General features: G+C 41.7%; 2 protein-coding genes across 2 annotated transcripts in view; both read right to left on the minus strand.

Annotated features, from left to right (window-relative positions):
• LOC103372771 (mannosyl-oligosaccharide 1,2-alpha-mannosidase IB-like) overlaps positions 1 to 22,519 on the minus strand; it is a 40,451-nt gene extending 17,932 nt beyond the window's left edge. The window contains exons 1-4 of the mRNA XM_008302492.1: positions 22,302 to 22,519; positions 16,580 to 16,703; positions 15,181 to 15,274; positions 1,066 to 1,181 (exon numbers count right to left, since the gene is read on the minus strand). Of these exons, the coding sequence (XP_008300714.1) occupies positions 1,066 to 1,181; positions 15,181 to 15,274; positions 16,580 to 16,703; positions 22,302 to 22,519 (552 nt within the window). The remainder of the gene's footprint in view (positions 1 to 1,065; positions 1,182 to 15,180; positions 15,275 to 16,579; positions 16,704 to 22,301) is intronic.
• LOC103372773 (mannosyl-oligosaccharide 1,2-alpha-mannosidase IB-like) overlaps positions 21,956 to 24,913 on the minus strand; it is a 31,527-nt gene continuing 28,569 nt past the window's right edge. Inside the window, exons 4-5 of the mRNA XM_008302493.1 lie at positions 24,072 to 24,195; positions 21,956 to 22,766 (exon numbers count right to left, since the gene is read on the minus strand). Of these exons, the coding sequence (XP_008300715.1) occupies positions 22,644 to 22,766; positions 24,072 to 24,195 (247 nt within the window). The 3' untranslated portion in view covers positions 21,956 to 22,643. The remainder of the gene's footprint in view (positions 22,767 to 24,071; positions 24,196 to 24,913) is intronic.

Here is a 24,913-nt window from a genome sequence, read left to right on the forward strand (position 1 = left end):
GCATTTACAGCCGGAGCTGTGACCGATTAACGTGTCCTGCATGAAGTCGGAGCTGTTTTTGAAGAAACTCAGGAAAAAAAAAGCAGATTTAACAGTTTATAAGTTTACATGTAGGTCAATTGCAAAAAACAGATAATTCCATCTTCAGAAACCTTCAGAAAACCCACTTTTCCATCATCTACCTGAGACAACATCAGTGATCTTAAGTTATCTCTGCTCTACTGAGTCGAATCCACTCAGCTTCAGTTTGACTGATATTATCTCAAGCAAACAACAAAAACAAGTTCTCTGAAAATCTACAAAAATGGAGTTATGTGTTTTTGCAAATGAACTCTTCATGTCTCCATCTGCAGTCCTGAACTGTTTTTGTTACTTTTTCTGCCTTGAGGTCACCAATCCTGGACATAACTGACCAAATATAACCGTCCATGAGATAATTTTGAAATAACAAAAACTATCTTTGAGAAAAACACAGGAAAAAATGCAGATTGTACAGACATTTGCATGTAAATGGTGCAAGTTTGCATCTCTACATCTGCATTCCTGAACTCTTTGTGCTACTTTTTCTGCCTGGAGTTTGCAAAAGTCAGACGTAACTGTTTAATTATCACCATCCATGACTTATTGTTGAAAGAAAATGCAGATTTTACAGATATTTACATGGAGATGGTGTAAGTTTGAACGACTATATCTGCATTTATGAATCATTTCTGGTACTTTTTCTAAGTTGGAGATTAATTGGTCAAATATTAATGAGTTGATTTTGAAACAACTAAGGAAAAACTGCAGATTTAACTCTTAGCAGCATGTAGATGTTGCAAATTTGCGTGTCTACATCTGCATTTCTTAACCGGTGCTGTTATTTTTTCTAGTTGGAGTTGCAAAAGTTGGACATAACTGTTTAAACATCAGTTACTTTTGGAAAAAAAATGCAGATTGTACATATATTTGCATGTAAATGGTGCAAGTTTGCATGACTACATCTGCATTCCTGAACCGTTTGTGTTACTTTTTTCTGCCTAGAGTTTGCAAAATGTTGGACATAGCTGGTGAAAAACAACACACCTCGATGGCGTCGTCGTAGGTCTTGCGAGCCTCGGCGTCGGTCTTGTCGGACATGAGCCAGGCCTTCAGCAGGTATTCGTAGAAACTGTCCCCGAGTCCTCCAACCGAGGTGTGATCTGCAGAGAGAGAGACGAGAAAAGAAAAAAAAGGAGTTGAAAATACAGCAAAGGTGGAGGAGAGAAAGAGGAAAAACAGCGAGAGACGGTCAAATGAGAAAGCCAAAGTGAATTATTCATTTTTTCGACTTTGCCTCAAAGTCCTTGGCAGAGCGCAACATATGGCATCAAAAGCATCTACCGAGGCCCTGGGTGCTTTTTTCTTCTCCACATCCACAATATATTGGCAGCGTGTCTCCTCTCTTCTCTTTTTTCTCCCAGTTTTGTTTACCCTCTCCCTGATGTGCTCACATTTCAGTGTCCCCAATCGTCCTCATCAAAGTTTACACAGCTTTCATGGCTGTCCTAATTTGCAGGACATCACATGGTGAAGATGGGACCCTGCCAGCGTCTGGCAGCGCCGGATCTCACGAAGAAAATAACTTCTTTTTCTCCAGAGGACACTTTGAGCCCAGTTTAATGGCACTTTGGTCTATTTCAGGAGCCATTCCACTGACCTATAAAACATTATTTACAACATTAGCGAAGAAAAGACGCCGGTGAGGTTAAGGTTTGCAAAACTAAGTGTAGCGAGAACATTTTGAAAATTTGGTTTTGTAATGACTGTGTGGTGCCGACATTTGCACAACACACTCTGTCTTCATTATGAACACAAATGATGACAAAATAAAAGGCAAAACTAATGCAGAAGAAGCAGCACTGGGCAAATACTCAAGACACGAATTTCAGGAAGGAAATATCAGACGTGTTCCTCCAGACTTGTGACTGCAGCAGGATAATCTCCAACGTATAGATGAGGAATCATCACCTTTTCATGGATGAAGGGTTTATTCAGCTCTGACTTCACCGGGTGGAACCAGAACGTCTCTCACCCTCTATGTATAACTATCTCTTCAGCCCGGCGTAATCACATTTGATAACGGAGCAGATGCTTTGTGTCTCATCAAGGAGATTCTCGTCTGTATGTGATTAACATGCCCGTAGGTAAAATACGCAAAGACGGGGTGGGAACGGCAAAGATGAAAAAGCAATCGAAGCGATGAATTATTCATCTTTTGTAACGGAGAGAGAGTGCGAAACCTCACAAACAACCTTGGAGACATTACTGAGGGCAGCGTGTGCTGATGTGTGATCATGTGTGGAGTTTACATGTGAACCTGCTTCAATGCAACCACTCTGAGACACGCTGTCAGCAATACAAGTAAGAAACAAACCTGTTAAACATGAGCTGAAATTATTCTACAAGTGTGATTCTAGGGTAAAATGTCAATAAGTGGGAATCATTTGCTGTTTGTACCACAACACAATTACTGTTTGATGGCAATGTCTGACATTTCAGAGGTTTTTTTTTTTTTAAGGAAAGAACTGCAACAGATGTAATGTGTTTTATGATATCCATAACAGAATTAGCAGGTGTTCCTGCAGCATCAGCAGCCTCAACGAGACAGTCGTTCTCTGGGGTGTTTCGGCTTTTATTTAATAATGCATGTGTATGGGATAAAACGCTTTCTTCAACTTAGCATTAAGGAGGTTATTTCAGTAATTCCCCCAACCTCCGAACGCTGCAGCAACCCAGAGAGGGGAGGCAGACAACAGACGTGAAGGAATGCTGGTTTATGTCGTATTTATCTTTGGTTGTGTCAGGATGTGACAGTGCACCAGCTCTGTCCTGGTGTTTCCCTGCTACACCAGATGGCTTTACTTGGTTTGTGGGGTACTTGAAGGTGTATACAGCAGCTGAAAACAATCAAACAGCATCACAGGATGTTGGTCACATGGGCTGGCAGACCTACTGGTCATGTAAATGATATTTGGTTGCATAAATTGTTTTATTTGTGAGTCTGCTGTATGTTCCAGTCATGAGAGTTTGAGTTTCCCTGGAAGAAAAAAAGGAAAAAAAAGAGCCCAGATCCCCTTAAGACGTTGGGATACAACGGTATTTTACTAGAGCAGCCTTATCAATCAGTAATCGCTTATTAATGACATGAAACTAACTCCGTGGATGTCTAAGGGGTCAAGATGAAACCTCTTTGAACCCTCCAGGCCATTCCAGTTCACCTCCAAGAACCAAGGTCTGGCATGAAGCATCACAGAAGACTCTGTCATGGCGCCCGTTGCTAGCTAAACTCCCACAATGCCCTCTGGTTGCCAAAACGTAACTGCCGGTAGTCCAAGTGGCCGCTACGGTGATAAACAGTAAGACGCTCCACCTAGTGGCACAACCAGGTACTACAGCTGATACATTTACTGACACGTATGTTTGTTGTTTTCTCAGTTATCCGCTAACATATTTTCATTCTGGTAAAGTGTTGATGGCAATTAAATGATTAACAATGAATCAGCTTTAATTAGACCTTTGTAGGTTCAGGTTTAGACATATTCTACGGGAAGAACCTTGTCCTGGAGGATAAAATGATACGAACAATGACAGGCACTTTCTGTATTGCGTAGTTTCACTGGCTCACAATGAAGTAAAGCGGTGAAATATAAAGCAAACCTCTTTTCTGTTGGGCTTTATTGAAAACAGGTGGTTAAAAATGATTATAATGATCAATACTGGCTGCATTAGAACATTGTGTTACGATACATCTTTGAGCTATTAATCTCCCAACCCAAAAAAAGCCCAAAGTTCTAACCCAGAAAGCATCGCCTCCTATCTCACATGTGAATCCAGGTAATGCTGGAGCACATTTTTTGGGGGGAATAAAGATATCTGACCTACTTTATTCTAAACCACTTTATCTGTCTGCTGCTCCGAGCAGAATCAGATAAGCAGCAGAAAACGAGCGGATGGATAGACGACTGGATTCTACCAAATGCCATAAATGATGTGAGGAAATGATCGTCTCTGGTCCTTTGACATGTGCTCTGAATGTCCATTCCCAGCAGAAATGGAAGCTCTCACCTGCTCTGAGCCAAGTTTGGCTTAATTTTATGGGGTTCAACTTATCCCGATTGAAAAAGCTAATTTTGCCGATAGCTTCGCGAACCCGGTCGACAAACTTTGGAAATCGCTTCATGCTGTTGATAAAAAGAAAACTTTCTGAAGTTAACCTCTGAGCTCTGACTAAAATGGAGTTTTAAAGAGGAGAGACTTTGGCTGTGTGGGTTTTAAATGTTAACGCAAACACTAATTCATGAGCAGTGAAGTGAGAGTGAACACAACAGAGTAGGAGGCTTTTCACAGGAGCACGGCCACAATTAAGCCACATTTGTTCACCTTTCAGACTTTTTCGTCAACGTTGAGAGATATTTAACAAAAACTCTAAATTCACAAGCAGCTTTCACGAGAAAAAAAATAGATGATTGCATGTTCTGTGTCAAAGTTCATCTTCAATTAGTGTCTTTTGTTTTGGTTTTTCGCTCATTTTTGGAGGGATTTTTATGATATAATTAGTAGTGCGGTTGGTTTTATACTAATCAATATAACACTTCTATCTTTTACAAATGTTCATAGTATTCCAGACATTTAAGCAATCTCAGGACCCAGAGTCCTTTGTGTGCACAACATACACCCTGTACTCCACAGTACTAATGTACTTGGCATTTAGGCTGTGGACAGATGATCGATACCGCAGCTGCAGGAAATCTTCTACCAGCGCTGACATTGCGACATGCAAAAGTAACAGTGAGTGCAATGTGAAGGAAAGCAAGAACTTTTGAGATGCTCTAAACAAACAAAAAAAACCTCATACCGTTCTTATTTTCTACAACTCATCTAGTTTGATGAAACATGTTTTAGTCCACACACATGGACTTGTGCACAAGGAAAGTACGTTTTGGTAGCGAAATATTTTGCCAACAGAAAAGTACTTCTGATTGTTTCCACAACACAAAACCACCAAACTAACCAGTTAAATCAGCGTCACAAGGCTCCGTACGACGACTGTACAGCTACAGACCATTTGAGAAACGGCAGGAAGAAGAAGTTTTGCAAAAGACATGACACAAGTTAACACAGTTACCAAAGATGGTTTAACGAACGTGAACCAGTCACTCGACAACTGCACACCTGTTTTACTCTAGTCGTCATCCCAGAGTTGTATGAAAAATGGAAACAGAGCTGTCACAAGTGGAATAACCTGTAGCTATGACGGACTTGTGCTCCAGCCGGACAACAGAGATCTACAAAGGTCTTACCGTCCACAACCAGTGGACCAGGCTGCACTGTTTTGGTGATTTAAACCTATTCTATATAACTGTTTTTGTATATCGCAATATATATTACAAAAAGCCCCGGTTCATACATTGTCCTGCAGAAGTCCGGCTCACCACCATCACACAGTCAACAATATTCTCTCTAAAGTACTCTTACATATAATCCAGTGGATAACCAGACACTCCGAAGACTTCCTTGCCGTTTTAATCTTGTACTTTGCCACTATCTCCCATGTATTTGATGATTTCCTGCAACACACTGAGCCTTTGTGTGATTTCTATCCTAAAATATGGGCAAAGATCAGAAGCAATTGTGCATGAAAGCAAGAAAACACTTGTTTCAAATGTGCACTTTGGTGCATCGCGGGGTGTAAAACACAGATTAGTCGAAGTAAAATCACAGAAATTGGCGAGTGCGGCGTCAGGCCAGCAGACGGATAATACATCACCCACAGCTCCGAACGCTCTTTCACACGAGGCAGTTTTTGAATGTAAAGAGGAAAATAACAGCAGAAACGCAGATTAAAATACAAATTGGAACAGGAGGAGCTCATTCAAGTCCTGTCTCATCGTTTTGCAGCGTTTTCCCTCATCCTTTTACCTAAACCTCTGCCTTCACAATCACCTCCCACACTCTTAAGTTAGCATCCGCCCACGCAAACTCCCCCAACTCTTCTGCTCTCCATCATTTTTTTGTGCCAATCAAAGGATCTGGGTCATGCCGGGAGTGGCTGTCAATCAGAGGCAGGGTCTGCTGAGGAGGTGGCTTCAAACGCACATGAAACCACGAGGGAACGTCTTCACAACGCTCCCATTCTGTTTCACAACGAAGGTCAAGGGCGCACGCTGCTGCCGTAATACTAAAAACATCTTTGCATGTTATCAAGCAGCAAAAATTCATTTCTATGCAGCAATCAACCCAGCACTGATCCCCCCATGTTTTTAGTTTCCACTTTCATTTTAAATTCATGCACAACGCGAGCCGTCGCAAACAAATCACTATTTACACATTCTGTACAGCTGGCAACATCTAGCCGGGCAGAGCTCATTTTTAACGAAGATAAACTTTAATTAACCACCACTAATGCCAAAAATAAAATGTAATTTTCCACTGCAATCAACAATTATTGGAGAGTAAATAAAAGGGTTTATGAAACCTGGAAAAGGCACAGTTATGGGGAAAAAATGCCAGCAAAATACAAAGAGGGTCAGTTTCTTTCAGCAAGTAGGAGGTCTGCTGTGGAGCCAGTCAAAGTTTTATAGATAGAATAAAGAAATGGAACATCATATTCTTGTGTCGGATCCAGAAAAGTTGCCACAAAGTTGGCGACAAGTGTGGATGAGATCGACACAGCTACTGCATGCAAGCTGTTGCAATCAATCAAAAAACTGAAAAAATAACAGACTTGATAATGAAATGTATGGAAATCAGGCGACACAAAGACACTATGCGCTGATTCCCGGTGGCCTTGAGCTTTCTTCAAGACCCTGTTGAATGTGTGCAAACTGATAATGTTGCATTGCTAAATGCATCTCAAAAGCATGAATGGTCCGACTGCACCTCGATATCAAAAACACTCTGGCTCGTTTTTATTTCTTTAATTGTCTTGGGCGACACTGAGCCCAGGATGCAGTGATGGTGCCCCTGCAAAACAGTGACCAAACAGGAATGCCTTTACGGCACAAAATCCTCAGCAAAACTTGCTATTTTTAGCATGTAGGTTGCGGCTATCAGGTTGCTGTTTCACGTAGTTTTGAAAATTTGAAGATTTTGAGAACTCGTACCTGAAGTCTACATCTGGGGAGTCAGATAACAACCACAATCATCTTGGGCGGCACTGAGCCCAGCATGCAGTGACGGTGCCCCTGCAAAATAGTGACCAAAAGAACCAAGCAGTAATGCTTTTACAGCACAAAATCCTCAGCAAAACTTGCTAATTTTCAGCATGTAGGTTGCTGCTATAAGGCGCGTAGTTACTGGGATTTTGAAAACTTGTACCCGAAGCCTCCATCCGGTTAGTTGGAAAACAATCGCAATTGTCTTAGGCGGCACTGAGCCCAGGATGCAGTGATGGTGCCCCTACAAAATAGTGATTCAGGGACTGTCCTGGTAGGCGAGCATTCATTAAAGTGGCAAATTCTCCAAAAGAACCAAGCAGGAACGACTTTGTTGTGCAAACTCCTAAGCTAACTGTGTCATTTTCAGAATGTAGGTTGCTGCCATGAGGCTGTTGCTTCCTGTAATAACTGGGATTCTGAAAACTTGTACCTGAAGTCTACATCCGGTCATTCAGACTATGTGGGGCGAGTTGTTCTGTCTTGTTTGTACTTCTGTAGCTCTTGTTGTGTTTTCCTGTATCTGCTAGCTGCTGGTTGAAGCTTGTTGTCTTCATGTTATTACTGGGTTTCAGTTTGGGTAGTTGTTGTCTTTTGTAGCTTACTGAGCGAGTACAGTTAGCTGCCTTCTGATTTTGTTTCTGTCACTGATTTAGCTTCGTTGCTTGTTACTTATATTAAGACACAATGAAGAACTTTGCTAAAACAAAAACAGCTGGCTTTTTGTTGCTTCTCTTTACCGGAGCAGAGCTAAAAACATAACACACTGACAGACGGAAACCACCATAAAGTCTGGTGTCTTCTCTGCTGTTTTATATGTTTGTGCCTGGATTCCTGCTGTTGGGAGACAGAAGTACGGACCAACTGCTAAATTTTATCGCCTCAATCTTTACCAGAACATCAGAGGAAATTAATTCAGATTCTGTTTAAGTAGTTAAATAATTTTGCTGAGCGGAAATCCAGACATGAAGGAGGGACTGTTTGACAGGTTGTGCCTATGTGAGTGAAGTATTTTGGAAAGAGGGAGTGGGTGTATGTAGGTAGGTAGTACTGTGGATAGTAAGAAGTGTGGAGCTTGTAGTAATAAGGCTGTCAATCACAGCAGGATCTCATTAAGACGGAGGAGCTCACACTCATTGCTCATTAGTCTGGTTTAACTGGTGTCTACACACCTACACTACAAAAGACAGGTTCATACGCAGCAGTGCTACTCTCTCGACACATGCTTCCGCCCTTCAAACACATCACGCGCTTTCTCAGGCATACCAATGATTCAATCACACGGAGTTCTCTTCATGTACAAACACGTCGCAACACCGAAACAAAGGTGCCTGATACCGCAAGTTCAAAATTTTACAAACAGAACGTACAGATGTTGGTTGTTGACTCACACATGACGATACTGTAGCTGCAGATGGAGTTTGGCTGGAGGTTTGTGTTGTTTCTGGGCGTCGCTAACAGCAAACATGTCGAACACCAGACAGCCTCGCTGCAGTCTAAACGGCCCCGTGGTGAATTTAAATGGACGTGGTGTGTCCTTGTTCGACTTTGCTTCAGTTACAGGTGTTCAAAATGGAAATGCAAATGACAAGATTTCGTCCAACATACTGGGAACATCCTCTGAAAATAGACGTTATCGTCTCACGGTATTACGGATTTTAGTTGTTCCTTCATGTGCCCATTAATGTTGGTGTTTCTTTAACGGTCTTGCTTGTTATGACAATAGACAGTAAGAGGTGATCGACATCATCCACGCTTTTATATTTCATCGATTAAAGAGTCACAACTGAAGTCGCTGCTGCTGGACTTGTACATAGGTTCTATCGATGGTGCCTAAAAACAGTGGAAAGTCGTAAAATCCCCACATATCCTGTTCCATGTCCTCCTATTGTGCCCGACACACCTCAGGAATAATCAGATTGTCACGGTGCTCCAGTCCAAACTGTAACCGCCCGCTGTATCCTGTAAACCTACAAAGTAAAAGCCTTTCAGAAGCTTCCAGAGGAGTCTTTTGTTGTTTTTCTGTTTTCGAAGACAGAACTCAGTGAGTGGACTTTTGGCCCAAAGTTTGAAGTCCAGCCTCCTACAAAACTTAACAACACTGTAGATTGTACAGAAAAGATGTACAGAGTCGTCCAGAATTATCTTAAACCTGCATCAACTCTAACAGCCAGCAGGGGGCGACTCCTCTGGTTACAAAATGAAGTCTGACTGTACAGACATCTATGAGAAAAGGACCCTACTTGTCATTTGATTTATGACTTCAGTAAACATTTTCTGAATGACTTTCACTAGTTTACGGACTTTCTGAATACAGCATGAAGCTCCTTTTGTACGTTTTGCTTCCATTTTGAGGAAAATAGGTGATAAAATTAGCCAGGTCTTTAGGTTCTCCAATCACATCCAGCCCTTGTTTATTTTGTACACTTTCAAAAGACCAACATGACGAAGACAAAATGCTTCAAAACCATCTTTTATACACAATCTAATGCTACGTAGAGGTTTTTACAGGGGGAACAAAAAGCCTTTTATCCACATAAGTTAGTGACTTAAACATGCTTAAGTCAGCAGCGCACCACAAATGTTGATTGCAATACTCAATATAATCCTCACATACCAAGTGGGCAGCATTCGATTAAATGACTATTTAAGTCAAGGTATAGATGTCACGACACAAGAAAGAGACGTGACTGGACAACGGTTTGTCCTGTTAAACACCTCAGAGCGATCCTCAGCTAATCAAGGTTACTGTTTTCTTCTGACACGAGTAGAAATGTGCAGTACTTGGTTGGTTGTCTCTAAGCGTAGTTTCACTGCGATGGTTCTCTTTTGCTTTGAACAAACCCTGAGAGAAGCTGACGAGCACGTGTTGAACTCCCCCGCTGCTGTTTATTTTTATGATATAGCTGCTTTTTGCTTGATGAAGCTTTCTCTGCCGGCTGTGCAGCGCCAACATTTCGAGCCTCGGGCTGCTTGAAGCTGCTTTTTCATGAAACGCAGCTCAATTTTTCTTCCCCCCTCCCAAAAAAAAACCTCTGCACAGAGTCGTCCGGCGACAATAATCGACTGGACAAGGGCACGAGAGTCGCATGATTGGACGTGATTACCTCACAGCGCAGAGAATAAAGAGGAAGTACGGTGAAATCATTGGGGGAACCTTTGCCTCATCATTTGTTATGCCGCAGGAATTTATCAACATTCAAGGACATTTCTGCCCCGCGTCCCTTCCAGTTTCACATTAATAACGGAGCTCCCACCAAACTCCCTGTAATCAATAAAGCTGGTTACGGCAACGAGGCGCGGTGGCAGCTAATTAATGTGTCCAGGCCACTCCACACTGTAAAATGTCAACGTTTTCAGGTAATTATTTTTCAACTGTCTGCTGGTATTTTGCACATTTTCCCCTGTTTTAATCGATTAAAGATCTAATCTAGTAAAACCGCAGAACAAAGTGTTATTTTACATGTTAAATGTTAAAAACACATAAAACAATGTCCATATCAAAAATCTGGATCTTTAGAAATGACATTTATTTTTTGTTTACAATATTTGACCTTAAATGGCCCTTTTTTTTTGTTTTTTTTACTGTATTTGAAATGGAAAAATAAAGAATGTGAATTTATAGATGTTTAGTTATTTGAAAGAAAAAAAAACATGTATATTAGGAACTGGAAAACGGTAATAAAAAAAATATTTTTTATTATCAATTATAATATGTATACAATATTATTATAAATTACAATAATTATAATACATCATATATATGTATTTTTACAAAAATCTTTAACTGTTATTTTAAAGACTTTTCTTGTTTTATTAAATTACAAACAACAACTAGTAAAATAACACAAAAAAGTGCATTAATTCACATGTTAAAATACAGGTTCAAACTTAAAACAATGTCCACATTAAAAATCAGTTTTTCAATAAACAGCAATTCTGCTTTTTGTTTTGACATTAAATTACAGTTTTGTTTTGTTTTTTTGTATTTAAAATAAAAATAAAAAATTTAATTTAGATGTTTGTTTATATAAAAGAAAAAACATTAATAGTGATTTTGCAGATATTGTGCTCTGGTATATTAAAGATTATATTCAGATTTTTTTGAAAAAATTATAATTAGAAGAAAAAAAGCATTAATTTACATTCTGAACAAAAAACGAACAAAAAAAAGGCCCAAACTGTGAAAATAATATGTTTTACTAGTGACAGGAGACGGGGATAAATCATGGTTACTCATGCAGACTTGAGAACAGCTCATGGATTTTAAAAGAAAAAAAGAAAGTAAAAATGTCTATTAAATATATATTTAAATATATTTTGTGAATTTCTAAAGTTTGGAGCTGAATTTCGTCCTTCGTCAACGGGGAGGTCTGTGGAGAGTCGCTACAGGAACGACCCGCCTACACAATAATTCACACAACTCCCAGAGAGACTCACTTCCTGACTCACGCACACACAGAAACAAACACAAACATCCATCATCACCTGCCTCGTCGTGCAGCTCGCCAGCTAACTATCCATCTGTTAATGCAGTCATTCATCCATCAATCAATCTGCCCTCCCTCCATCTTCCGCCCATTTATTTTTCCGTGCCTTTGGCCCAAAGTCTGTGCATTTACAAGTACATCAGTCTGGCTGCCAAGCCACCTATCCATTAATGAGCCCCTCCATTTATCTATCTGTCCGTGAGTGCATCCATTTGTTTTGTCGACAAGTAAAACAAAAAAAAAAAAATCTAATCTAGCTGGACCACAGCATCTGTGTTTTAGGACTCTCTTTAGTCTGTGTGTGTTTCCATTTACTTGGGAGTTGTGTGAAATTAATAGATTTATTACGGCGCTCGTAGCAACTCGCTCTCCTGGACAAAAAAAAAAACAAAAAAATCCCACAATATATTCAATTTTAAAGAGATTTCATCTTTTCATTTCCTCTCGCTGAACTAAAGAGCAAAGCCGGAGCAGATATCGGATCGGAAAAAAAAAAAAAAACTACAGCGCTCCATTAAAACAAAATACTTCTGAGGCGTGCGCGAAAAGGAATATTTTAATATCCACAATGTTTTAATATTCTGTTGGAGTGCTGCGATAACACACGGCGACCCTCTGCATATCTGTCAAACCGGCATCTGAGCCTCTGTTAAACGCCGACTCGCTTTCAAAACCCTCCCCACTGCAACGCTGGAAAACAAACAAAGAGAAATATTTAGTGCTCCCTCGCGAACGCTGCGAGTGCAACTTGAAACGCTCCCAAGTAATTTTTTGGGGAGACGTCTACAAACGCTCAGGATGAAAGGAAACGTGAGACGTTCTGGGTAAATGTTTGGAGGACGACTCGGCGGGCTGACGGCGCCGTGCGAGACAAACCCTGACAGAGCAGTTTGCTGTCAGCCGTGAGCGCAGGTCAGTTATCAGCGTTTCTGTATCTCCTCTGTATCCTAAAAACGTAACTGACATCCAGTAAGGTCTGCGTTCATCACGTCTCACTGAAGACAGCAGTCTAGTGTCTGTCACGGCTCCTCCTGTTCGTACAGCGGAGGTGTTTCTGATTGTGAAGCAGAAAACACAGCGACACCAGCACATCACCCACATCTGTACACAAACCTGATGTTTAGTTAGTGTGATCAGTACAGTAGGAACCAGACACTGAACAGAACATGATGTGGAGATATTGAAGCAACATCTCCAGACATCAGCAGGAAGGTAAAGCTTGGACACTAATGGGTCTTCAGATGGACAATGACCCTCAGCATAGTGCCAGATTAGCTACAGAGAGGCTTCAGGACAACAAATAGCCCTTTTCCACCAAACTGGTTCCAGTGCTAGTTCCGTCCTCGTGCCTGACTTGGCACCAGTTCTTTGTGTTTCCACCGCCTAATCACCGGCTCCAGGCTCTCAGAACTGGTGCTTCGTGAGCACCAACTCTTTGCTGGGCCAGAGCTAAGCACCAGTACGTCAGGAGCTGGGGGCGGGGTCATCGAGACCACCGAGACCGATGAATGAATGGGACACACAAGCGGTGATTTGTGTTGTTTTTCACCAGGACGTCTCTGGTCCGATCACAGATGTATTGCAATAAGTCCAGGGACACACAGCAGTTCTTCACAAACCATTGAAACCCGGTCCAACTGTGTCCCAGCAGCAGCACCACGGTGGTGGAAAACAGTACTTTTATAACTTTGGTGTTCTGCAGTATTTACGCTTAGACATGAGGTCTTCTCATGAAAAACCTACATGTGCTGTTTATAGAAAAAGCCGCATGAGAAAACATCGCTGGGTTTCATCTTGAACAAATCTGACGTCAGAACGCTCTAGTTTACTCTTTTTAAAGCCATCTTTGGTCACACACCGGTCTGAGCACCGCAGCCACCAACAGCCGCTACCGCAGCCTGCTATGTGGGGCGTTCGGGGAACATCGTAAACTGTAGCGTCTATCGATAAGAAAATGTTCAGCAAGTCACATGTCTAACCTGAGACAAAGTGGGAAGTACGATCAAATGAGAAAGCTGGTCACACTGGTTAAAAAGTCTGTCTGGAGTCCTGTGTGGACGTCCGCTGTTCAGTAAACGGCTACGTATGGAGTGACGTATGGCGTGGCTCGAACTTGGCTCCTGGCTGATGGAAAAGCAAACAGGTTCTTAGATTGGAACCAACCAAGCACCAGCACTAAGCACCTGGTGCTCCTTGGTGGAAAAGAGGTAAAAGTCAGTGTTGTGGAGTGGCCATCATCACAAAGCCCTGATCTCCATCCTGGAGAACATCAGTGGAGCAACGAGACCAACAAACCCGACCCAGTTCCACCAGTTCTGTCAGGAGGAATGGACCAGAACTCATTAGACTGTTGTGAGAAGCTTGTGGAAGGAAACCCAGAACGTTTGACCCAAAGTCATAGAGTTTAAAGGCAACGCTAGCAGATCCTGAGGAGATGGACGGAAACTTCTGACTTTGAAGAAAGTCATAAAAAACTCTCTCTGTCATTATTCTGGTGTTTAACAAATAGAACTAATGTTGGTGATCCTGACTGACCTGAAACAGGAAAAGTTTGATTTAATGTCAGACAGTGAGAAGAATAAAGGTTAGAAGTTACAAGTTTATACAGTGGATGTAAACGTCTGGTTTTATCTGTACATATATATATGTGTAGAGATGAAACTTAAAGATATTGCTGCAGATGTCTGGACTTCAGAGTCACGTTATCGATGCCTGAGGGGGAAACTGCTCGTGTTACAGCTGCTTCCATTCAAAGTCAAGAAACACAAAGGATGGACATGAGCACAAAACATTAACTAAGAGTTGAACGTAGAGTTTTTATATTCATGAGGAGTACAAATACTTTTAGATACTGTGAGTCTGGGAGGCGCTCATGTGATTTGTTGAACTCTGACTTCTAACCTGCTCTCTTCAGATAAACTTAGAAAAAGCAGCATTCTTTTCTGCACAGAACAGGAACACTTTTACTCGTTTTTATTCCAAACATGCGGTGAAGCGGGATCCTTTCTCCGCCCCAACAAACAGGAGAAGTAATCAGAGCTACCTGAAACTGGACCTATGCTTAAGCTAAAAACATGTCCGCTGGGATTCACGTGTTCGTATTCTGATCCCGCATTTGCATTTCGTCGGCGTGACCGTAATTACAAAGCGCCTGCTTGTCCCACGTTGTTTTCAGGTGTAACCGACAGACGCACTTGTTGTCTCTTCAGCTTCATTACACGTTTGCGGGGGAATTTACTCGGAGCAGAAACGACGGGTTTCGTGTGTCGCCGCGTGTCGAACTTCACTTCGCCGTTAATTTCCCCGGGCAGCTCGCCAAATTTAATCAATATAGTGGGAATACTGCGTCCCCCGTCCTCCATCGTCTTCTACTCGATTCAATTTGTCCTCATTAGAGAGGATCCATTCCAGCGCTCGTCGTCCCTCCACTTAGAGTTAATCTCTCCTCCTGCTCTTCATGGCTCTGCTACGTAAAGACAGAGGAAATCAAAAGGTCAATAGACAGGTGTACTCACGTTGGCCCCAGCGGCCCGTACGGGGGTTCAGGTAGTTCGGGTAAAGCCCGTTGGGTCGGTCCATTTTGGCCAGCAGCTTCCGGATGTGCATCACCTGGACACAGCAGTCACACCAGTGTTAATGCAAGAAGGAAACATCTCCCCTTCCTGACTCGCTCGTTTAATTCGTTTATGTGAGATTTGTTTTTATGTTCTTCAACCTCTGAACCTCAAAAGACATTTTTCGTTTGAAAGTCGTGGTACCTTTAAAAAAAAGCAAAAAAGAAGCAAAATGACACCATTTATCAGAGACAGAAATTAAAACAACGCCGGATTTTCAACTTTCCAACCGTCCTAATCATGTGTGACGAGCTGTTCTGTTGGGATAATTAACCAAATCTGAATTTAAAATCTTGAAATCTCATCACTATATTCTACATTTAAAGATTTGCAAAAAGAAAAAGAAAACACTTGCACCACCAGATACTGTAAAAAAAAACAACTTCTCGCTCAAGTGTCTCGTGACAAAAATTCAAATTCTTTTCGTCTGACTTGGAGGCAGTGTTGCCACAGAGTGTTTATATATTCAGAAATGAAAAGGACGACGGTGCTCAGGAGGATTTAACCCGGCGCATGCTGAGATTTTTTCTTTTAAATTCGTAAACACATTTTTAAAAAATCTACTTTTTCTTTTTCATTTTGACTTAATGGTAACCAGCAATCCTACAACTAAACAGGTCACTTTTGGTTTGTCGGGAAAAACTCTTTACTACACATCTCTTGTTTTTTGGCTGAACTGCAGGCAGTGTTGACACAGAGGGTTTATGTATTTATTAATTAAAAGGACAATGTTCCTCAGGGGGAATTTACGCTGGTGCATGTTGATTAGTTTTTTTGAAATTTTGTAAAAAAAATTTTTTTAAAAATAGCCAAACCTTTTGTTTTTTATGATTTATATCGTTTTAACTTAATCATAACTGGTAATTCTACAACTAAACACACGTCACTCTCAGTTTGTCTAGAAAAACTCCACACGTCTTACAAATTTTCCCAAAAATAAACCAACTGCATTAACCAGATTAAGAGAAAACAAAAACTTGCATAACTAGTGACTCAGCATATTTTGGGCTGAACTGCAGGCAGTGTTCACACCGAGCAGACAGGAAACAAGCTAAAAATACAAAACAGTTGAACATCTTTAACAGGTGAAGCCTCCATTGTTTCCAGAGTTACCTGTGGACATGTTGAGTATTTGTTTTTTTGCATTTTTGTAAAATAAATAATCAAAGAAATGGTACTTTTTAGAATCATTTGTGTGTCACGCTGCACAGAAGACATTTCTAAGTTCCCTCAGGGTCGTTCTGTTTCCATAGAGGAGCAGGACTTTATGTTAAAGAGAAAAACGACGTCAGTGGGTTACCTTCTGGTAGTAGGCGGGGTTTCCTGTCAGGTAGGTCAGGTGAACAAACTCCATGTGCAGAGTCCCAAACTCGGCCAGGATGCTGCTGCCCGCCGACGCCCAGCCCCAGTTACGCCCGACGCCGCTGCAGAGGAGGAGACGGACGTTATAAAGACTTGGACAGAGGAACAAACAGGCTGAATCCTATACGCTCACGTTAAAGCAGCGATAAAGATGTTTTTACAGGCTCGCGGATAAAAAAATGACCAGAATGCGTCTGACTGGGTTTTTAATTAAGGCCAATGACTCAGCGCATCGTTTGGCAGCTGCTGAGATTTGTGGCAGTTAGGATCATATTTTCAGCCGTAGGTTGAAAAACGCTTCATTAACTGGAACTTTGGACAAAGCCAAAAAAAAAAAGAAAAAAGTCATCGAAACTACGGAGTCAATGAATCATCATAAAGTTTAAGAAGTGCAAGAGTGAGACTATGAGAAGCAGCTGCAACGTCTTCTTTTGTATTTATTCATTTACTGGAATTTATTATATTTTCACTTTATTGTTATTTTTATTTTTGTTTTTATTTTCATGAATGTTTTCCATACACTGAGCATTTATTGTTCAGTGCTGATCAGCTGTTACTTGTGACGCAACCAATCAGAAAATGACTGCAAAGAGACACAAAATGACCATAAAGAGACGCAAAATTACCATAAAACAATCCAAATGTCCTCAAAAAGAAGCAAAATGTCCACAAAGACACCCAAAATGACATCTGAGAGACACGACATTACCTTAAAGAGATGCAGACTGAATATAAAGAGACCCAAAATAACCGCAAAGCACATCGAGATGACCTCAAAGAGATGCAAAATTACCATAAAACAACCCAAATGTCCACAAAGAAATTAAATGACCGTAAAGAAGCACATAATGACTTTAATGATCATAAAGAGGTGCAAAATAAACACAAAGACACACAGAATGACCTTAAAGAGACGCAAAACGTCCACAAAAAGTCACAAAATGCCCACAAAGAAATGTAAAATGACCGCAAAGAAGCACAAAATGACTTCAGAAATGCAAAATGACCACAAAAAGAAACAAAATGTCCACAAAGAGATGCAAAAGGACCTTAAAGAGACACTAAATGACAACAAAGACACACAAAATGGCCATGAAGAGACATAAAATGTCCACAGAGACACAAAATTACCCCAAAGAGAAGCAAAATGACAGCAAAGAGACACAGAATGACCCTAAAGAGACGCCAAATTACCACAAAGACACAAAATGACCTCAAAGAAATCCAACATGATCATCATGAGACGCAAAATGACTTAAAAGACGTGTAAAATGACCATAAGCAGTGACGAAAAGGACCATGAAGACACACAAAATGACCACAAAGAAATAAAAAATGACCCCATAGAGACTCAGTTGGACTGTACTGAATCAGACACATTGATGACCAAGTGACCGGTTGATGGGATCTCATGTTAAGTCGACTTTGTTTCCACCAAAACCAACATCTGGTAAGCAAACGACAACAGAAGCTCATCGGGTGGACGTCACGTCCAAACTGATAAAGCATTAATTACTTCTGATACCAGCAGCAGGTGAAGTAATACTGGTTTATAAAGGTGTATTCAGATGGACTAGTTCATAACAACACGTGACATAAGATGGAGATGTCTCAGTTCTACAGACAATCTGATGCATTATGCGTATCCTTGCTTGTCCAAGCAAGTTAAGGACGCCACACTTTGCTCGTGTTTTCTCTTCAGCTTTAACTCCCGTGAGCACCGTCGGTTCGGAGGGTTTCTGCCGTCGATGTCACAAAGCGCCTGACGAACTAGAATCACCGTGAGCAGAGCGAGGCCTTCGTGTAGATCCTCAACGAGCCGCCGGTACCTACGACGGGATGCTCATCGGAGCCTGGCTGCTTAGCAACAAACCGGCCTGCAGGTTAACGAAGGGGCGCCGTTTCATTTCATTTTTTAACCGCCACGAATAAGTACAATGTGCATCAATAACACGAAGTAGAAATATCAAAGAAACCCTTCACACGACTAAAAGACACAAGGCAGCAGAAAGGGGATGGAAGCGTTGTGGTAATGTTACGCTGCAGCTGGAAGGTGAGCCACTGCAGGGCAACGGGGAGGCTGCAGGTTTCCACAAGCTGAATTAAACGCTCCTTTCACAGCCTGTCAAAAACACAAATTCCCCAAAAAACCTGCCTTCAAACGGGCGGTTTGAGGCGCTCGAACCGATTCTTTCAGGTTGAAGTTGGGGGAGGAACACGAGGTGAATAAATGATGCGATAATAAGGATGATGAAGGTGGAAGCTGCCCTGCCCTTGATGCAGCAGCAGCAGCAGAACAACGTGCACGAACCCACACAGTCCAGCAATCAGGCAAAGTGTGTGAAAACACCTGCGTGGGCGGAAACGTGGACGAGCTCTTCAAAATGCAAAACAAATATTTCAGGAGTTAGCGCTTAAAGAGCATTCAAAGCTGTGATTTAATCTGGACGAGGACCGTGTGTCACACTGGTGTGTTTAATGTATGAACTGAAGCTGCAGGAGTTTTGTTTATGTGTCTTAACTTAAATGGTTTATTACAAATAATTAATAAGAGGGGGCGTTATGAGAACTTAGGTGGTAAATCAGAGCATTTAAAACAGGTTGTAGGGGTTCAGATTCAGCTGAAACCACACAATGATGTTCACCAAACAAGTAAACAGGCAGAATAGTAACGCAAAGAAACTACTTTTTTTTAACTGTAGCTGCGGATTTGTGACGCAAATGTGCACACAGACTATATAAAAGNAAAAAAAAAAAATCTAATCTAGCTGGACCACAGCATCTGTGTTTTAGGACTCTCTTTAGTCTGTGTGTGTTTCCATTTACTTGGGAGTTGTGTGAAATTAATAGATTTATTACGGCGCTCGTAGCAACTCGCTCTCCTGGACAAAAAAAAAAACAAAAAAATCCCACAATATATTCAATTTTAAAGAGATTTCATCTTTTCATTTCCTCTCGCTGAACTAAAGAGCAAAGCCGGAGCAGATATCGGATCGGAAAAAAAAAAAAAAACTACAGCGCTCCATTAAAACAAAATACTTCTGAGGCGTGCGCGAAAAGGAATATTTTAATATCCACAATGTTTTAATATTCTGTTGGAGTGCTGCGATAACACACGGCGACCCTCTGCATATCTGTCAAACCGGCATCTGAGCCTCTGTTAAACGCAGACTCGCTTTCAAAACCCTCCCCGCTGCAACGCTGGAAAACAAACAAAGAGAAATATTTAGTGCTCCCTCGCGAACGCTGCGAGTGCAACTTGAAACGCTCCCAAGTAATTTTTTGGGGAGACGTCTACAAACGCTCAGGATGAAAGGAAACGTGAGACGTTCTGGGTAAATGTTTGGAGGACGACTCGGCGGGCTGACGGCGCCGTGCGAGGAGAAGACAAACCCTGACAGAGCAGTTTGCTGTCAGCCGTGAGCGCAGGTCAGTTATCAGCGTTTCTGTATCTCCTCTGTATCCTAAAAACGTAACTGACATCCAGTAAGGTCTGCGTTCATCACGTCTCACTGAAGACAGCAGTCTAGTGTCTGTCACGGCTCCTCCTGTTCGTACAGCGGAGGTGTTTCTGATTGTGAAGCAGAAAACACAGCGACACCAGCACATCACCCACATCTGTACACAAACCTGATGTTTAGTTAGTGTGATCAGTACAGTAGGAACCAGACACTGAACAGAACATGATGTGGAGATATTGAAGCAACATCTCCAGACATCAGCAGGAAGGTAAAGCTTGGACACTAATGGGTCTTCAGATGGACAATGACCCTCAGCATAGTGCCAGATTAGCTACAGAGAGGCTTCAGGACAACAAATAGCCCTTTTCCACCAAACTGGTTCCAGTGCTAGTTCCGTCCTCGTGCCTGACTTGGCACCAGTTCTTTGTGTTCCGTCGCCTAACCATTGGCTCCAGGCTCTCCAAACTGGTGCTTAGCGAGCACCAACTCTTTGCTGGGCCAGAGCTAAGCACCAGTACGTCAGGAGCTGGGGGCGGGGTCATCGAGACCACCGAGACCGATGAATGAATGGGACACACAAGCGGTGATTTGTGTTGTTTTTCACCAGGACGTCTCTGGTCCGATCACAGATGTATTGCAATAAGTCCAGGGACACACAGCAGTTCTTCACAAACCATTGAAACCCGGTCCAACTGTGTCCCAGCAGCAGCACCACGGTGGTGGAAAACAGTACTTTTATAACTTTGGTGTTCTGCAGTATTTACGCTTAGACATGAGGTCTTCTCATGAAAAACCTACATGTGCTGTTTATAGAAAAAGCCGCATGAGAAAACATCGCTGGGTTTCATCTTGAACAAATCTGACGTCAGAACGCTCTAGTTTACTCTTTTTAAAGCCATCTTTGGTCACACACCGGTCTGAGCACCGCAGCCACCAACAGCCGCTACCGCAGCCTGCTATGTGGGGCGTTCGGGGAACATCGTAAACTGTAGCGTCTATCGATAAGAAAATGTTCAGCAAGTCACATGTCTAACCTGAGACAAAGTGGGAAGTACGATCAAATGAGAAAGCTGGTCACACTGGTTAAAAAGTCTGTCTGGAGTCCTGTGTGGACGTCCGCTGTTCAGTAAACGGCTACGTATGGAGTGACGTATGGCGTGGCTCGAACTTGGCTCCTGGCTGATGGAAAAGCAAACAGGTTCTTAGATTGGAACCAACCAAGCACCAGCACTAAGCACCTGGTGCTCCTTGGTGGAAAAGAGGTAAAAGTCAGTGTTGTGGAGTGGCCATCATCACAAAGCCCTGATCTCCATCCTGGAGAACATCAGTGGAGCAACGAGACCAACAAACCCGACCCAGTTCCACCAGTTCTGTCAGGAGGAATGGACCAGAACTCATTAGACTGTTGTGAGAAGCTTGTGGAAGGAAACCCAGAACGTTTGACCCAAAGTCATAGAGTTTAAAGGCAACGCTAGCAGATCCTGAGGAGATGGACGGAAACTTCTGACTTTGAAGAAAGTCATAAAAAACTCTCTCTGTCATTATTCTGGTGTTTAACAAATAGAACTAATGTTGGTGATCCTGACTGACCTGAAACAGGAAAAGTTTGATTTAATGTCAGACAGTGAGAAGAATAAAGGTTAGAAGTTACAAGTTTATACAGTGGATGTAAACGTCTGGTTTTATCTGTACATATATATATGTGTAGAGATGAAACTTAAAGATATTGCTGCAGATGTCTGGACTTCAGAGTCACGTTATCGATGCCTGAGGGGGAAACTGCTCGTGTTACAGCTGCTTCCATTCAAAGTCAAGAAACACAAAGGATGGACATGAGCACAAAACATTAACTAAGAGTTGAACGTAGAGTTTTTATATTCATGAGGAGTACAAATACTTTTAGATACTGTGAGTCTGGGAGGCGCTCATGTGATTTGTTGAACTCTGACTTCTAACCTGCTCTCTTCAGATAAACTTAGAAAAAGCAGCATTCTTTTCTGCACAGAACAGGAACACTTTTACTCGTTTTTATTCCAAACATGCGGTGAAGCGGGATCCTTTCTCCGCCCCAACAAACAGGAGAAGTAATCAGAGCTACCTGAAACTGGACCTATGCTTAAGCTAAAAACATGTCCGCTGGGATTCACGTGTTCGTATTCTGATCCCGCATTTGCATTTCGTCGGCGTGACCGTAATTACAAAGCGCCTGCTTGTCCCACGTTGTTTTCAGGTGTAACCGACAGACGCACTTGTTGTCTCTTCAGCTTCATTACACGTTTGCGGGGGAATTTACTCGGAGCAGAAACGACGGGTTTCGTGTGTCGCCGCGTGTCGAACTTCACTTCGCCGTTAATTTCCCCGGGCAGCTCGCCAAATTTAATCAATATAGTGGGAATACTGCGTCCCCCGTCCTCCATCGTCTTCTACTCGATTCAATTTGTCCTCATTAGAGAGGATCCATTCCAGCGCTCGTCGTCCCTCCACTTAGAGTTAATCTCTCCTCCTGCTCTTCATGGCTCTGCTACGTAAAGACAGAGGAAATCAAAAGGTCAATAGACAGGTGTACTCACGTTGGCCCCAGCGGCCCGTACGGGGGTTCAGGTAGTTCGGGTAAAGCCCGTTGGGTCGGTCCATTTTGGCCAGCAGCTTCCGGATGTGCATCACCTGGACACAGCAGTCACACCAGTGTTAATGCAAGAAGGAAACATCTCCCCTTCCTGACTCGCTCGTTTAATTCGTTTATGTGAGATTTGTTTTTATGTTCTTCAACCTCTGAACCTCAAAAGACATTTTTCGTTTGAAAGTCGTGGTACCTTTAAAAAAAAGCAAAAAAGAAGCAAAATGACACCATTTATCAGAGACAGAAATTAAAACAACGCCGGATTTTCAACTTTCCAACCGTCCTAATCATGTGTGACGAGCTGTTCTGTTGGGATAATTAACCAAATCTGAATTTAAAATCTTGAAATCTCATCACTATATTCTACATTTAAAGATTTGCAAAAAGAAAAAGAAAACACTTGCACCACCAGATACTGTAAAAAAAAACAACTTCTCGCTCAAGTGTCTCGTGACAAAAATTCAAATTCTTTTCGTCTGACTTGGAGGCAGTGTTGCCACAGAGTGTTTATATATTCAGAAATGAAAAGGACGACGGTGCTCAGGAGGATTTAACCCGGCGCATGCTGAGATTTTTTCTTTTAAATTCGTAAACACATTTTTAAAAAATCTACTTTTTCTTTTTCATTTTGACTTAATGGTAACCAGCAATCCTACAACTAAACAGGTCACTTTTGGTTTGTCGGGAAAAACTCTTTACTACACATCTCTTGTTTTTTGGCTGAACTGCAGGCAGTGTTGACACAGAGGGTTTATGTATTTATTAATTAAAAGGACAATGTTCCTCAGGGGGAATTTACGCTGGTGCATGTTGATTAGTTTTTTTGAAATTTTGTAAAAAAAATTTTTTTAAAAATAGCCAAACCTTTTGTTTTTTATGATTTATATCGTTTTAACTTAATCATAACTGGTAATTCTACAACTAAACACACGTCACTCTCAGTTTGTCTAGAAAAACTCCACACGTCTTACAAATTTTCCCAAAAATAAACCAACTGCATTAACCAGATTAAGAGAAAACAAAAACTTGCATAACTAGTGACTCAGCATATTTTGGGCTGAACTGCAGGCAGTGTTCACACCGAGCAGACAGGAAACAAGCTAAAAATACAAAACAGTTGAACATCTTTAACAGGTGAAGCCTCCATTGTTTCCAGAGTTACCTGTGGACATGTTGAGTATTTGTTTTTTTGCATTTTTGTAAAATAAATAATCAAAGAAATGGTACTTTTTAGAATCATTTGTGTGTCACGCTGCACAGAAGACATTTCTAAGTTCCCTCAGGGTCGTTCTGTTTCCATAGAGGAGCAGGACTTTATGTTAAAGAGAAAAACGACGTCAGTGGGTTACCTTCTGGTAGTAGGCGGGGTTTCCTGTCAGGTAGGTCAGGTGAACAAACTCCATGTGCAGAGTCCCAAACTCGGCCAGGATGCTGCTGCCCGCCGACGCCCAGCCCCAGTTACGCCCGACGCCGCTGCAGAGGAGGAGACGGACGTTATAAAGACTTGGACAGAGGAACAAACAGGCTGAATCCTATACGCTCACGTTAAAGCAGCGATAAAGATGTTTTTACAGGCTCGCGGATAAAAAAATGACCAGAATGCGTCTGACTGGGTTTTTAATTAAGGCCAATGACTCAGCGCATCGTTTGGCAGCTGCTGAGATTTGTGGCAGTTAGGATCATATTTTCAGCCGTAGGTTGAAAAACGCTTCATTAACTGGAACTTTGGACAAAGCCAAAAAAAAAAAGAAAAAAGTCATCGAAACTACGGAGTCAATGAATCATCATAAAGTTTAAGAAGTGCAAGAGTGAGACTATGAGAAGCAGCTGCAACGTCTTCTTTTGTATTTATTCATTTACTGGAATTTATTATATTTTCACTTTATTGTTATTTTTATTTTTGTTTTTATTTTCATGAATGTTTTCCATACACTGAGCATTTATTGTTCAGTGCTGATCAGCTGTTACTTGTGACGCAACCAATCAGAAAATGACTGCAAAGAGACACAAAATGACCATAAAGAGACGCAAAATTACCATAAAACAATCCAAATGTCCTCAAAAAGAAGCAAAATGTCCACAAAGACACCCAAAATGACATCTGAGAGACACGACATTACCTTAAAGAGATGCAGACTGAATATAAAGAGACCCAAAATAACCGCAAAGCACATCGAGATGACCTCAAAGA

The sequence above is a fragment of the Stegastes partitus genome, unplaced genomic scaffold (genome assembly GCF_000690725.1).
Source record: "Stegastes partitus isolate 25-593 unplaced genomic scaffold, Stegastes_partitus-1.0.2 Scaffold1823, whole genome shotgun sequence".
In the NCBI taxonomy this organism is placed as follows: domain Eukaryota; kingdom Metazoa; phylum Chordata; class Actinopteri; family Pomacentridae; genus Stegastes; species Stegastes partitus.